The 16,106-nt window shown below is 36.9% G+C and overlaps 1 protein-coding gene across 1 annotated transcript in view; it reads left to right on the forward strand.

The window, feature by feature from the left end:
- The window catches only part of LOC105470174 (ADAM metallopeptidase with thrombospondin type 1 motif 20), a 209,689-nt gene that overhangs the window by 74,380 nt on the left and 119,203 nt on the right, over positions 1 to 16,106 (forward strand). The window contains exons 8-11 of the mRNA XM_024789232.2: positions 1,340 to 1,445; positions 3,253 to 3,396; positions 9,532 to 9,673; positions 11,258 to 11,365. Coding sequence (XP_024645000.2) covers positions 1,340 to 1,445; positions 3,253 to 3,396; positions 9,532 to 9,673; positions 11,258 to 11,365 — 500 coding nt within the window. The remainder of the gene's footprint in view (positions 1 to 1,339; positions 1,446 to 3,252; positions 3,397 to 9,531; positions 9,674 to 11,257; positions 11,366 to 16,106) is intronic.

A 16,106-nucleotide genomic window follows, 5' to 3' on the forward strand; every position in this document is an offset into this window, starting at 1 on the left:
TTAGTCTTCGTTGTAAGGAAAAAGCTCGTTTTCTAGAGGGACCTGGCCGAAGCAATACCTTTTGACAGTGTGGTCAGAAAGAGAGCAAATCTTTCCTTTTTGTTAAAAACTATTGGAAATGAACTTCATCTTTTGACTTTTCCCCAGCTTATTTGGATTCCTCAGTTTAACTTCCATTTCTCTTAAAGCACAACGAAAACGTTCTAGTTGTTAGGACATCTACCTTAAATGCTAAGAAGATGTTCAAGTTTTTAACTCCTAAGAATAAAAAACAAAATAGCAGGGAAGAGCTAAACTAGGAGCTAATGGAAGTCGGTTTATTCTATATTAAGAAATTTCTAAATGCAAAAGCTTTATAGCAAGAAACTGATGATCTTATATATGAAAAAATCTTTTTTTTTTTTTTTGGTGAAAGGAAGAGTTCTACGAAAGCAGGTAAATTTACAACCAAATTGTAGGGTAGTAATAGCAAAATCATGGGATTATGTTAATCTAAAAAATAAGTAAATGAAAAACTTACATGATTGGTGATGAAATATGGATTGTTTTAATAAATATTTATTTTGAGTGTCTTATTCTATGTTATTTTTAGAGGACTGCATAAACTATAATTATTGCTGTCTTTGGTGTCCAGCCAGTTCATACCTTCATCTTTCAACAGCACATTTGAGTTGCATGTTATTCTTTATACAGGACTAAACAGATCCTGATTTGCAATACATTTCCTGTTGCGGAAATGTTACAAAATTATTCAGTGACCGCAGTAATGCTTATATTATAAATTCATTTTATTGTATTTAACATATATTAAATGCCAGACACTATTCTGACCACTTAACATATTTTTCATTTATGTCATATGGTAATTGAATATTTGTATACTGCTTTAAACCTTAAAAAATTAAAGAAACTCCATTGATTTGTAGAGTTCCGTGCCGTTTTCTTCTCTTGTTAGCTTTTCTATTACCAATCAACACATTTAATCTCTTTCCTGCTACCCACACTAATGTGTTAAAACACTTCGTACTTCCTGCAAATATTCTTTTCTTCTTAAAACATTTAAAAAAAAATTTCAAAAAGTTGTTTGCTCACTCTACATTTTTGGATTATTTACTTCAGTAAAAGATTCCAAAAATTTGCAAAGACGATTTCAACTGCAGATAAATCATTCCATTCTCTTTTTTTCACTTTCTAAAACATTCATTCAATATTAACAGCCAATTCTGCATTCTTTTCTAAGTAATAACTTCAATGGTTAAATGCTTCAAAATTAAGTTCTTACTTTATGATTTTGGTAGTGTTTTCCATTTTGATGAAATACAAATGTGAAATTTTTCAGGTTTCTCATACTTAGGTACCATATGTGATCCTTTACAAAGCTGCTTTATTAATGAAGAAAAAGGACTCATTTCTGCTTTTACTATAGCCCATGAACTTGGGCACACGTAAGTACCTTCTGTCACCTCCTTAATGTGCATTCTATTTATCTTTGCACAGAATGTCTGAAATTCCATCTTCAGTTGAGTAATTAGCACCTTTTTTTCTTCATAAAATGTTATTAGTGTAATTTTCTTCCCTGAAATGCTAACTCTGGCTCTTTTGTGATCTATGTTAGGTCAGACAGGCTGCACAGATCAACAGACTAAGCAAAGAACTAGAACTTGGGAATTCTTTTATTTCCTTTACTGTATTGGATACATGACAAGCACTTCTGGCCTCTGTCTCTTGTTATCCTATATATGACCAGGTACTGTCCTCTACCATTTTATGGGAGGGCCTGCATGGGCTCCTGGTTCTGGGGGACTCCCCCAAATATTTGTAATACCAACTCATTTCTTGCTCTCAGTAATGTACCCCAACAGAGGATATTGCCCATGGGAATTTCTTAGTTACTAAAAGATTTTTTTTTAAGTTTTCACTTTTCCCATAGTTGCTCATAAAAATTTGGGATTCTCTTACCTTTTCCTGCATTACTGAAAAATATGCTGGGGTTCTATGTTATAAGAATAGAGGACGTGATTTCTCATGATACCCTTGGAGCTCCCATGGAAAATCAGAAACCCCTACAAATGTATCCTCTGAAAAAAGATTCTAAATGTACCCCTCAGAACTCCTGGTGTTTCTTTGTTATCTGCTAATAAGGACCTGAGTCTAGAGTTGCCTGTGTTAGTTTGACCACATTTAATTTCCTATTCATGCCTTGAGATATCATTAGAACATTCAAGGGGAATAATAATTTCAAATGGAGATAATTTTCAGTAAACGATCATCTCTTCAGTTCCTTTTTTGCATGGTTATATCTCATAATCATCAACAAGCTACACACTTTATTTTGTAAGTTGTTTATGAAGTGGGGGAATAGGATGAGCAGAATATCTGAGGACAGTAGAAGTAGTGCAGCAACATCTGGGTAGCACTGTGTGCTGGTTTTCAAGGCTGCTGACCAGTAGAAGACTATTTTTGCAGAGTACCATCTTAGATATTTGTTTTCTTCCTGAGAAACTCTTTAGGTGTCTCTAGTATATGGGTAAGTTGTTTAATTTAAAAAATGGTTTAAATACAAATTTTAGCAGGCAAGGATCTGAATTAAGTGGTTTCAGTGTTCCTTTTAAACTTGAGCTTATACTTGAGTTCCCCCCCAGATTGTATAGGATCTGCTGCCGACGTGCTAATTACTTAATAATTAAGTCATGAAGATTTGACTGCTCTTTAGGAATGTTTTTATTATTGTAGTTCTGTTGAGCATCACTTAGGAAGTATGGACCTGAAATAGTATTTAGGGTCTTTCAGATAAAATAGATGGATACTGTAGAATGATGAGAATTGGGGATTCACGAAGTTCTTGTGATATTGTAGCCATAGTCAATGGTCTAGAATTTAGTGTGGTATTACCTTTACCTAATCTCTATCCACACACATCTCTATCCACAACATGGGACATCCATGTCGAACCTGCAGGAAGTTTTTTTTTTAATCAATGCTGTGGTCCATATTGTGATGAGGTGCAACAGAGTCCAAATATTTTGATTGTGTAGATTCAGATGCCAGATCACCAGCCTATAATATTTCTCAGCCATCAGGTACTTCTAAACATGAACATTGTAAGGCCTTATGCATAGATGGAGTTCAAATTATGATATAAGCATATTTATCTATATTTTATATTGTATTATAATGTGACTATAAAGGATCTGTTACTAATATTGTATGCATCTTTTGATATTCCTTTTAAGTGTTTATTTTTATTTTTAGACTTGGTGTTCAACATGATGATACTCCTAGATGTAGAGAAATGAATGTTACACAATATCATGTAATGGCCCCTGTTTTAAGTTTTCACATGAGTCCTTGGAGCTGGTCAAACTGTAGTCGGAAATACATTACTGAATTCCTAGAGTAAGTAAATTTATGTTACATAATTGAACATGTATTCAATTATAAGATTTGAAATCGATATTTTTAAAAGTAGTTCAATTTCTGTTTAACTTTTTCTTGTTTAAATTTATGTTTACTTTCACTGTACAAATGGATGTTTAAGAACAAGAAGAGTTGTGTGTGTGTGTGTGTATATATATATATATATAATTTCACTCTTTAAAATTAATATTTTTATTGTAGTTCAGACCTAGCTATTATTTTTTTATCCTGGATTATTTCTTGTGATGAAAACTATGTTTGATGGGAGACTTATGGGAATTCCAGTTTCCTTATGTGTTTTTGAGTTTTTTCGAAGTGACTAGGTAATATTTTGAGAAAAATTTTTGTGGCTGAAGTTTGAGGTGCACCTGAAGGACAGAGAATAGCTAAAGTCAAACTATGAATTATTCTGATAGTTCTCTAAAGTCACAGAGATGTCGAGTCTCTAACTTTACATAGTCTTTCAGGAGCTCTTTGTAGCTCTGAAGAGAGGTAGTAGATCCAGGTTTTTCTTGCTTTCTCCACCTTCCTTCAGGTTTCTCTGCTTCCCAATTTCTTTTATCCAAATGGTGTTTCTTTCTCAGTCACTGAAACTTTTCCAAAAGGCAAGCCTGAGCTCCTTCCCAATAATCTTTTTGTATAAATATAACACTACTTCACTTCTTCTACTGATATATTCTAACCATCAATTTAACAGTGTTAGTATTTTCTAATTCCCTCTCTCTGTATGAAACCTAAGGGAACAAATAAAATCATGCTTTGGAATATATATTTATAAATATATCCTCGAATTATAACCAACAGTGATAATACATACTTCTATGGGAGCTTGACTTAAAAGCACAACTTATATTTGCTGATCTGTACAGAATTGTATATAGCTTTGTTCAATGGTTAAAAATACTGATGTGACGTGTAAAAATACCAATGGTGTGCTTTTCTCTTTAGAAGAGGGTAGTATTTTGATTTTCTTTAAGGAATTTTTTTTTTTAATTATACTTTAAGTTTAAGGTACATGAGCATAACGTGCAGGTTTGTTACATATGTATACTTGGGCCATGTTGCTGTGCTGCACCCATCAACTCGTCAGCACCCATCAACTCGTCATTTACATCAGGTATAACTCCCAATGCAATCCCTCCCCCCTCCCCGCTCCCTGTGATAGGCCCCGGTGTGTGATGTTCCCCTTCCTGAGTCCAAGTGATCTCATTGTTCAGTTCCCACCTATAAGTGAGAACATGCGGTGTTTGGTTTTCTGTTCTTGTGATAGTTTGCTAAGAATGATGGTTTCCAGCTGCATCCATGTCCCTACAAAGGACACAAACTCATCCTTTCTTATGGCTGCATAGTATTCCATGTTGAACCAGCCTTGCATCCCAGGGATGAAGCCCACTTGATCATAGTGGGTAAGTTTTTTGATGTGCTGCTGAATCCGGTTTGCCAGTATTTTATTGAGGATTTTTGCATCGATGTTCATCAGGGATATTGGTCTAAAATTCTCTTTTTTTGTTGTGTCTCTGCCAGGCTTTGGTATCAGGATGATGTTGGCCTCCTAAAATGAGTTAGGGAGGATTCCCTCTTTTTCTATTGATTGGAATAGTTTCAGAAGGAATGGTGCCAGCTCCTCCTTGTACCTCTGGTAGAATTCAGCTGTGAATCCATCTGGTCCTGGACTTTTTTTCATTGGTAGGCTATTAATTATTGCCTCAATTTCAGAGCCTGCTATTGGTCTATTCAGGGATTCAACTTCTTCCTGGTTTAGTCTTGGAAGAGTGTAAGTGTCCAGGAAATTATCCATTTCTTCTAGATTTTCTAGTTTATTTGCGTAGAGGTGTTTATAGTATTCTCTGATGGTAGTTTGTATTTCTGTGGGGTCGGTGGTGATATCCCCTTTATCATTTTTTATTGCGTCTATTTGATTCTTCTCTCTTTTCTTCTTTATTAGTCTTGCTAGCGGTCTGTCAATTTTGTTGATCTTTTCAAAAAACCAACTCCTGGATTCATTGATTTTTTGGAGGGTTTTTTGTGTCTCTATCTCATTCAGTTCTGCTCTTAGTTATTTCTTGCCTTCTGCTAGCTTTTGAATGTGTTTGCTCTTGCTTCTCTAGTTCTTTTAATTGTGATGTTAGAGTGTCAATTTTAGATCTTTCCAGCTTTCTCTTGTGGGCATTTAGTGCTATAAATTCCCTCTACACACTGCTTTAAATGTGTCCCAGAGATTCTGGTATGTTGTATCTTTGTTCTCATTGGTTTCAAAGAACATCTTTATTTCTGCCTTCATTTCGTTATGTACGCAGTAGTGATTCAGGAGTAGGTTGTTCAGTTTCCATGTAGTTGAGCGGTTTTGAGTGAGTTTCTTAGTCCTGAGTTCTAGTTTGATTGCACTGTGGTCTGAGAGACAATTTGTTATAATTTCTGTTCTTGTACATTTGCTGAGGAGGGCTTTACTGCCAATTATGTGGTCAATTTTGGAATAAGTGCAATGTGGTGCTGAGAAGAATGTATATTCTGTTGATTTCGGGTGGAGAGTTCTATAGATGTCTATTAGGTCTGCTTGCTGCAGAGATGAGTTCAATTCCTGGATATCCTTGTTAACTTTCTGTCTCGTTGATCTGTCTAATGTTGACAGTGGAGTGTTGAAGTCTCCCATTATTATTGTATGGGAGTCTAAGTCTCTTTGTAAGTCTCTAAGGACTTGCTTTATGAATCTGGGTGCTCCTGTATTGGGTGCATATATATTTAGGATAGTTAGCTCTTCCTGTTGAATTGATCCCTTTACCATTATGTAATGGCCTTCTTTGTCTCTTTTGATCTTTGATGGTTTAAAGTCTGTTTTATCAGAGACTAGTATTGCAACCCCTGCTTTATTTTGTTCTCCATTTGCTTGGTAGATCTTCCTCCATCCCTTTATTTTGAGCCTATGCGTGTGTCTGCATGTGAGATGGGTCTCCTGAATACAGCAGACTGATGGGTCTTGACTCTTTATCCAGTTTGCCAGTCTGTGTCTTTTAATTGGAGCATTTAGTCCATTTACATTTAAGGTTAATATTGTTATGTGTGAATTTGATCCTGCCATTATGATATTAACTGGTTATTTTGCTCGTTAGTTGATGCAGTTTCTTCCTAGCCTCGATGGTGTTTACATTTTCGCATGTTTTTGCAATGGCTGGTACCGGTTGTTCCTTTCCATGTTTAGTGCTTCCTTCAGGGTCTCTTGTAAGGCAGGCCTAGTGGTGACAAAATCTCTAAGCATTTGCTTATCTGTAAAGGATTTTATTTCTCCTTCACTTATGAAACTTAGTTTGGCTGGATATGAAATTCTGGGCTGAAAATTCTTTTCTTTAAGAATGTTGAATATTGCCCCCCACTCTCTTCTGGCTTGTAGAGTTTCAGCCGAGAGATCTGCTGTTAGTCTGATGGGCTTCCCTTTGTGGGTAACCCGACCTTTCTTTCTGGCTGCCCTTAAGAGTTTTTCCTTCATTTCAACTTTGGTGAATCTGGCAATTATGTGTCTTGGAGTTGCTCTTCTCGAGGAGTATCTTTGTGGCATTCTCTGTATTTCCTGAATCTGAATGTTGGCCTGCCCTACTAGGTTGGGGAAGTTCTCCTGAATGATATCCTGAAGAGTGTTTTCCAACTTGGTTCCATTTTCCCCCTCACTTTCAGGCACCCCAATCAGACGTAGATTTGGTCTTTTTACATAATCCCATACTTCTTGCAGGCTTTGTTCATTTCTTTTTCTTCTTTTTTCTTTTGGTTTCTCTTCTCGCTTCATTTCATTCATTTGATCCTCAATCGCTGATACTCTTTCTTCCAGTTGATCGAGTCGGTTACTGAAGCTTGTGCATTTGTCACGTATTTCTAGTGTCATGGTTTTCATCTCTTTCATTTCGTTTATGACCTTCTCTGCATTAATTACTCTAGCTATCAATTCTTCCACTTTTTTTTCAAGATTTTTAGTTTCTTTGCGCTGGGTATGTAATTCCTCCTTTAGCTCTGTGAAGTTTGATGGACTGAAGCCTTCTTCTCTCATCTCGTCAAAGTCATTCTCCGTCCAGCTTTGATCCGTTGCTGGCGATGAGCTGTGCTCCTTTGCAGGGGGAGATGCGCTCTTATTTTTTGAATTTCCGGCTTTTCTGCCCTGCTTTTTCTCCATATTTGTGGTTTTATCTGCCTCTGGTCTTTGATGATGGTGATGTACTGATGGGGTTTTGGTGTAGGTGTCCTTCCTGTTTGATAGTTTTCCTTCTAACAGTCAGGACCCCCAGCTGTAGGTCTGCTGGAGATTGCTTGAGGTCCACTCCAGACCCTGTTTGCCTGGGTATCAGCAGCAGAGGCTGCAGAAGATAGAATATTGCTGAACAGCGAGTGTACCTGTCTGATTCTTGCTTTGGAAGCTTCCTCTCAGGGGTGTACTCCACCCTGTGAGGTGTGGGGTGTCAGACTGCCCCTAGTGGGGGATGTCTCCCAGTTAGGCTACTCAGGGGTCAGGGACCCACTTGAGCAGGCAGTCTGTCCCTTCTCAGATCTCAACCTCCGTGTTGGGAGATCCACTGCTCTCTTCAAAGCTGTTAGACAGAGTCGTTTGCATCTGCAGAGGTTTCTGCTGCTTTTTTGTTGTTGTTGTTGTTGTTGTTGTTGTTTAGCTGTGCCCTATCCCCAGAGGTGGAGTCTACAGAGACAGGCAGGTTTCCTTGAGCTGCTGTGAGCTCCACCCAGTTGGAGCTTCCCAGGGGCTTTGTTTACCTACTTAAGCCTCAGCAATGGCGGGCGCCCCTCCCCCAGCCTCTATGCTGTGTTACGGTTAGATCGCAGACTGCTGTGCTAGCAGTGAGGGAGGCTCCGTGGGCGTGGGACCCCCCCACCGGCCAGGTTTGGGATATAATCTCCTGGTGTGCCGGTTTGCTTAAAGGGCAGTATTGGGGTGGGAGTTACCCGATTTTCCAGGTGTTGTGTGTCTCAGTTCCCCTGGCTAGGAAAAGGGATTCCCTTCCCCCTTGCGCTTCCCAGGTGAGGCGATGCCTCGCCCTGCTTCAGCTCTCGCTGGTCGGGCTGCAGCAGTTGACCAGCACCGATTGTCCAGCTCTCCCTAGTGAGATGAACCCAGTACCTCAGTTGAAAATGCAGAAATCACCGGTCTTCTGTGTCGTTCGCGCTGGGAGTTGGAGACTGGAGCTGTTCCTTTTAGGCCATCTTGCTCCACCCCCCAGGAAATTTTTAAGGTTACATGTTCATTTAATTGGAAAATTTATATTTTTCCTTTTAGCCGGTAAAATTTTTCAAAAAAAGATTTATTTTAATTATTGCAGTGGGACAAATTGTTGCTCTTAGCCCAATTGGAATAGCTGTATATTTCCACAGAGTTTTCTGCATACTGGACATTGCGTGGTAAATTAGGAGTAATATATATGTTTCTCATGCTTTTTCCTAAGTCATTCAAACCTATCATGTATTCTGATAGCATGCTAAAAATATATTACCACTGTCAATTTACAGATGAGGAGACTGTGGTTCAGGGAGATAGGGAGATTAAAAAATTTGTCCATGGCCATGCATCTTGGGAATTGATGGAACCAAAATATAAGCTCCCAAAACCATTGATTGATTCTGCTATATTCCCTCCTCGAAAGACCTCTTGAGGTGGAGACAGCATACAACTTTTTGAAGCTTCTTTGTTGTTGTTGTTTAGGACTAGGAATATACTTTCTCAAGTGATTTTAAAATTTGTTTTTCCAACATTTTAACAGTTAGTCATTACACTTGAGGCATTACTATTGGATAGCAAAGTAGACCAAAAGTGTGATATGGATGTATGTTTCATAAATAATGTTCTGATGAATTTCTGTTTATTGCTTATCATTTTTTAAAATTGCCACCTTCAAGGTGGTTGTGGGGATCAAGTGCAAACATGCATATTAAAGGTCCTTTGTAAGCTGTGAGGTCATCCTTATGTGTAGGAACATTGCTATACTGATAGTGATGTGAGTTGGTTTAAGTTATGAATAAATACTGATATTCTCTTTGAAAGTAAAGAACTACAGAAAATGTGATAGAGAATCATACTGGAATGCATCCATTGTATTCGTAATATTTTATTTTCTGTCATTGGTACAGTACTGGCTACGGGGAATGTCTTCTTGACAAACCAGATGAAGAAATATATAATCTGCCTTCAGAACTTCCTGGATCACGATATGATGGAAACAAGCAGTGTGAACTTGCGTTTGGTCCTGGGTCACAAATGTGTCCCCATATAGTAAGAAAAGATAATTCTTTTATTTTGTTTGAAAACTACCATAAAGTTATGCTTAGAATATATTTCAAAATGTGTTTATTCTCTTGAACTAAATATAGCTTTTAAGTCTGATAATTTAGTATTCGTCAAAAAGAGGTTAAGAAAAGGAAAATTAAAACTTATTGACTACTTATTATGTGTCAGGTACTGTTTGGGGTACTTAAAACTTATCTTTGTTAACTCTCACAAATCCCTATGCAGTATTCTCATTTAGAAAATAGGGAAGTTATATAATTTGAAAATTAAAAGCATTGAAATATTAATTTTCAAATGATATTATTTCGAGTTTAAGGAGAAAATATAGGTGTTTTGAATCTGAATTGTTTTAAGGCACCAGGAATCTAACTAATAGAGTACATTTTCCTTTACATATATTTGAATCCAAAAGAATTAAATTTGGGGATTATTGTTTAGTTTTTATTGAGCTATTATTTTATAATATTTTGAGGATTTTTCATAGACGAGATACTTTTTTCATTGAAATAGTTGATCCTAACACTTTTATTGGATCTATAATTATGATTTTCTTTTATATGGGTGTAAATTTAGGATTTAGTTTAGAATAAATGTCACTGCTTTGGTGAATCCATGCTTTACTTTTCCATGTAGAGTACTCATTCAGTTTTCCTTATTCCCTATATATTTTTGCCTAATTGCTTCCCTACCTACTAGGTTGTGAGGATCATTGGACCAGGAATGTAGACTTACTCAGTCATTAAAATAAATATCTGTGTCTATTCCAAGGGTCCAGTTTAGGATTTGTCACACAGTACATGCCACAAAATAAATGCTTATTGAATGTTGAATGAATGGATTAATTAGAGAATGCAAGACAGGCAAAGCTCATTTCACATAGTGACTATTCTTCCTAAAACCTTAAATTTCAATAAGCCTTTAAACATTCACGGTGACGTGGGGAAGATTTACCTTAAAATATCATTATAAAAGATACATTTCTTTCCAATCTGATTTAGACACTAAATAAATTTTGAATTTAAATTCAAAAAAAGAAATGAATCATATTGGGTATAGCTCGTATGACCCTCTGTGGACTTTTGTTTCTTTCGAAAACTTCAGAGCCCTTTGTTCAAATGTTGAAAGTATGCATTATATTCACAAAATAGGAAACTTCAGTATACATTATACATTATTTCAATGCAGATTATTCATACATTCTACCATTGTATCAAAAGCGGCTCTGGCAACTTCTTATGAAAAACATTTAACAATATCTTTAGAAAAATATCTTGTAAAGAGAGAAAACTATCTCAAATAATTTTGAAAATTTCCACTGCAATTTATAACTCCTATTCTATGTATGAATAAAGTTTTTTTAAAAAATGTTTTAAAGAAACTGTCACAGTTTTATATATTTAGAAGAAAATTAATGACTAGAACTTACTTAGTAAAAAAATTTGCTGATTAGTTTCAGCTTCTACCATAGAACCAGGAAATAGATCAATTTATAAACCAACGTGTAGTACTGAATTGAACCAGTGTTGTAGTGTTATCCTTACACTGGCTTGCCTGCCTTTTGTTACTCAGGAGAATATATGCATGCATCTGTGGTGCACAAGTGCAGAAAAGCTTCACAAAGGCTGTTTCACTCAACATGTGCCACCAGCAGATGGAACAGACTGTGGTCCTGGAATGGTAGGTTTTCTTGAAGGGTGAGTCTTGTATAAAGATATTATCCAAGGATGTGATTGCTCTGCATTTTCGCACCCTGTTTGTTATTTGCTGTCAACTTTTCTTCAGCTAGTTGAATTATTATTGCCATGTTTGATATAGTACATTGTCAACTGAATTAAATTTTTAATTGTACCCTATTTCTAAGCTATGGCAGATGAATATTAAAGGTTTGTATAGTTAGCATATAAATAATTACATGGATATATAGTTATCTATGTATATTATAGCATTGTTATTAAAATTGAGGACAGATATAACAGTCTTAATATTTTGGCAAATTCTACAAATTCAGGGATGTTTCCATTTCGTGTTTTCTCCCTTGAAACTCAGTTAATACAATTGAAAGTTTTAAGTGGCTTCTTTAGACCTTATTGTTTCTAAGTGTATCAAGATACATTATACTGCTAACATCAACCACCTACTGTGCTGCGTCTTTATTATTCCAACAGTCATGAACTTATTTAAAACTGTAAACATGATGTTGAATGATAACACTTACCATGATAATGAAAAGTGTCTTGTGAGAGGATGAAGTCACAGTGTACTTTGTGCTCCAGGACCTCAGTGGCCAGTGTTGACTACATTAAGTGTTTAGTCTGTCAGCATCTCTGAGCTCCCTCAGTGTAAAAGGAACACTGCTTTGGCAATGGATTGGCTAATTCTGACTCTTTGTTATCTTCACATTAGCCAAAAAAGATAACCTTCTTAAAAATAAGGTCAGTTCAGTAGCTGAACTTGTGCCTTTACCACCTCTTGCTTCGTTGAAATATTTATACTAGCTATTGCTTTTCTCTTGAGTCACTTGCATCAAAAGGTGTGTGTTTCCTATGAATATTGCTCACATCACAAATTAATTGGTTACTAATAATTTTATTTGGAACTTCAAGTTTTGTAGCAGCTGAAGTACTCATTGAAATCATCTAACACACTAATAACCTTTTTGCAATTTTAGGATGAATGTTCTAGTGGGTTTTTTCAGTTCAGCTGGCTTTGAATTTTAAAATTTGATCTTTATATAACATTTCTATTTGTTGGATAAGAATTATTTAAAGGACTTTACTTTTTTCTCAGTTCCTGTGACTAGTATTAGTAGATAGCTTTTTGAGTAAAAGGTGGCATTTGCGAGAGTAACTACCTGAGGCTGAGCAGAGGAAAAAAAATCTTTTTGAAGTATGAATGCTGGGCTGCTGATATTGGCAAATTTGAAGATGTTCACCTGATTAAAATCCAGGACTGGCACCTTCCTCTGTTCCTCAGCAACTTTTCAAGTTACTGTATGCCATGAACCTTCAGGATTGATTGCCTGTGGCAAAAGTAGTAATTGATATATTTACAAATATTAAGAGATATACTATTTATAGCTAATTTATTTATATTCTAAATCCAGTTAGGGCATAAACATGATTTTTTGAAATTAAGGTATATATAAGTATAATGCATAGATCTTAGGTATGCAATTTGATGAATTTTAACAAATGTAGATGCACATATAGCCAACATCCCAATAAAAATTTCTATCACTTTAAAAAGTTCTGTTGTGGCTGGGTGCGGTGACTCAGGCCTGTAATCCCAGCACTTTGGGGGACCAAGGCAGGCAGATCACCTGAGATCAAGAGTTCAAGACCAACCGGGCCAACATGGCGAAACCCTATCTCTACAAAAAATACAAAAATTAGCCAGACATGATGGCAGGCAGCTACCTGTAATCCCAGCTACTCAGGAGACTGATTCAGGAGAATCACTTGTACCTGGGAGGCGGAGGTTGCAGTGAGCCAAGATCACGCCATTGCACTACTAGGGGACAAGAGTGAGACTTCCTCTCAAAAAAATAAATAAATAAATAAACCAACAACAACAAAAATTCAGTTGTGCCTCTTTCGAGACAACTTTCCTTCCTTCCAGAGAAAACTCCTTTTCTGATTTTTATTTCCAGAGATTCGTTTTTTCTTGTTCTTGTCAAAAAAGAGCGTCCTCTGTTTTTAAGGAGTGGAATGGAACAGGCGTCTTTTGTTCCACATATTTTTAAACTTCATCCATATTATCGTGTGCATTAGCAGTTCATTCCTTTATACCACAATATAATTCAGCTATACAGATGTACTGTAATTTATCAATTCTCCTGTCAATAGATATTGAATCATTTCTGGTGTTTGATTATTATGAATAAAAATGCCATGAACGTCCCTGTACAAGTCTTCTTGTAGACATATGTTTGTTCTTCTCTTGGCATCGAATTGCTAGATCATAGGGTAAGTGTATGTTTAACATCATAAGAAAGTGCCAAACAATTTTCTGAAGTATGTGCACCATTTTAGACTCCCCCCAGCAATGGAGGAAAGTTCCAATTACTCTGTATTTCTTGCTGACTTTTGATACTGTTAATCTTTTAAAAATATTTGGCCATTCTACTAGGTATAAAATGGAATCTCATTGTGGTTTTAACTTGTATTTTCATGATTATTATCAACCTTGTGCATTTTTTCATGTGCTTATTAGCCATTTGAATATTTTCCCATTGAGATGGTAGGATAGGCATGGATTTATTGAGATTCAAGGTAAATGTGATGAAATGCTAAGATTTACTTTAGAGCCAATACAAATTAAAAGCAATGGTGGTATTTGGGGTAGCATCATGTGGATTATAATAGATATAAATTCTCTTTTTAAAATTAATAAAACACAGTGAACCCCTATATATTTAGCTGTATTCAGCATTAAATAAACCTTTTATTGAAGGGACATTTGAAACAAATATTCTATAATTTTGCCTTAACATTCTTCTTTATTCTGTTTATCTTGTGACTATCTAATGAGTCTGTGTGCTGAACACTTTTGCTAGTAAATCAATTTGTGTGAAGACATGGTGAACCCTTCTGATAATGACTTAATTTTACTACACGGTGAATAGTATAATATTATAACATTTTCATGCTCTAGTCTCTCAAATTATTTTTTAAAAAGAGTAAGGATTACTTAAATTGTTCATGCAAGATGCTTACAAAATGCACATGCACACAGCACATTATGATTTTTTTTTCCACTTCTAATATGGCTTTCTTATATTGAATGACTTTTTCTAATGGAGAGCACAAAGCATTTTTACTGCTATAAGCTTGGCTATAGGATTCATTCAATCAGCAAAGATTTATCAAGGGCCTACTATGTCAGGCACTATTTTAGGTACACTATTCCTCATTTTCTTCTGTTGCTGTAGGATACATGAGTTAACAAAACAATGTTACTGGGGGTCCTTGCTCCCAGAGCCCCCAAGATGGTGGTGGGCCACTTCCAAAATGGTGGCAGGCAGCTTCCAAGATGGTGGCAAGCCTTGTTTTCTCTGACCTGGGGTTCTTGGCCTCATGGATTCCAAGGAATGGAATCTTGGGCCATGTGGTGAGTGTTACAGCTCTATTAGAAGCCATGGGTCATGGAAAAGAACCATGGAACCCAGTGACTAGTGTTCAGCTCGATTGGGATGAACCCAGGCACTTAGCCATGCAGGAACAATGGCAAGCCTTTAGCCCAATCAGGAGCAGCAATGAGTGTCTCACTGAATCAGGAGCACAGCAGACACCGTGTTGGATCCGGAGGGATGGAAGTCAGTGGCAGGTCTGAGAGGGCAGCAAACAGCCGTGGTAGATGGTGAGTGAAAGCTCAGCTCGAGCCATAACAAACATGGACCAGAAGACAGTGCAGCTGCAAGATTTAATAGAGTGTAAACAGAGCTCCCATACAAAGGGAGGGGACCCAAAGAGGGTAGCTGTTGCAGGCTCGAATGTCTGGGTTTATATCCGGATCATTGTCCCTCCTGCTGTACTCTCAGGCGATAGATGATTGGCTATTTCTTTACCTCCTGTGTTTGCCTAATTAGCATTTTAGTGAGCTCTCTTTACTACCTGATTGGTTGGGTGTGAGCTAAGTTGCAAGCCCTGTGTTTAAAGGTGGATGCAGTCACCTTCCCAGCTAGGCTTAGGGATTCTTAGTCGGCCTAGGAAATCCAGCTAGTCCTGTCTCTCAACAAGATCTCTGCCCTCATGTAGCTTAAGTTCTAGAGGGAGACTAGAATATTATAAATAATTAATATAATAGTACCATCAAACTGGTTGGTGCCATGGATCAGAAAAATAGAGCAGAAAGCTGATTAGAAGTTTTATAGTAGGAGAGGGCAGATTGCAATTTAAAATATGATGGTTAGGACAGACATTATATGAAGTTACCAAATTAGCTGTCTTAAAGGAGGTGAGAAGGTTAGCTATGAGGATATCTGGGGTAAATGAATTCCCAAGAACTGGAATAGCTGAGCTCCTAAGTCTGGAGTGTGCCTGGAGTGTTCAAAGAAGAGCAAGGAGGACATTTTAGCTGGAGTGAAGTAAAGAGAGAAAGAGACTTATAAGGAGAAGCTGAAGGAAGATTTCGTAGGGCATTGCAGGTGTGAAAGAAAAATATCTTAGGACCCTTCAAGCTGGGAAGGTCTCAGCACAAACCTGCTTCCTATTCTATTCAAGTCATCACTTTGCTCACAGAGATAGATGGATATTCTGATTGCCTCCTTTGGAAATACTTATAAGAAACCCAAAAGAATGCAACCATCTGTCTCTCACTTACCTGTGACCTAGAAGTCCCCAGTGGGGGGTGGGGAGGGGCTTGCTTTGAGCTGTCTCCGCCTTTTTGGAGAGAACTAATGTACTTCTTATGTATTGAC

This window comes from Macaca nemestrina, chromosome 10 (genome assembly GCF_043159975.1).
Source record: "Macaca nemestrina isolate mMacNem1 chromosome 10, mMacNem.hap1, whole genome shotgun sequence".
In the NCBI taxonomy this organism is placed as follows: Eukaryota; Metazoa; Chordata; class Mammalia; order Primates; family Cercopithecidae; genus Macaca; species Macaca nemestrina.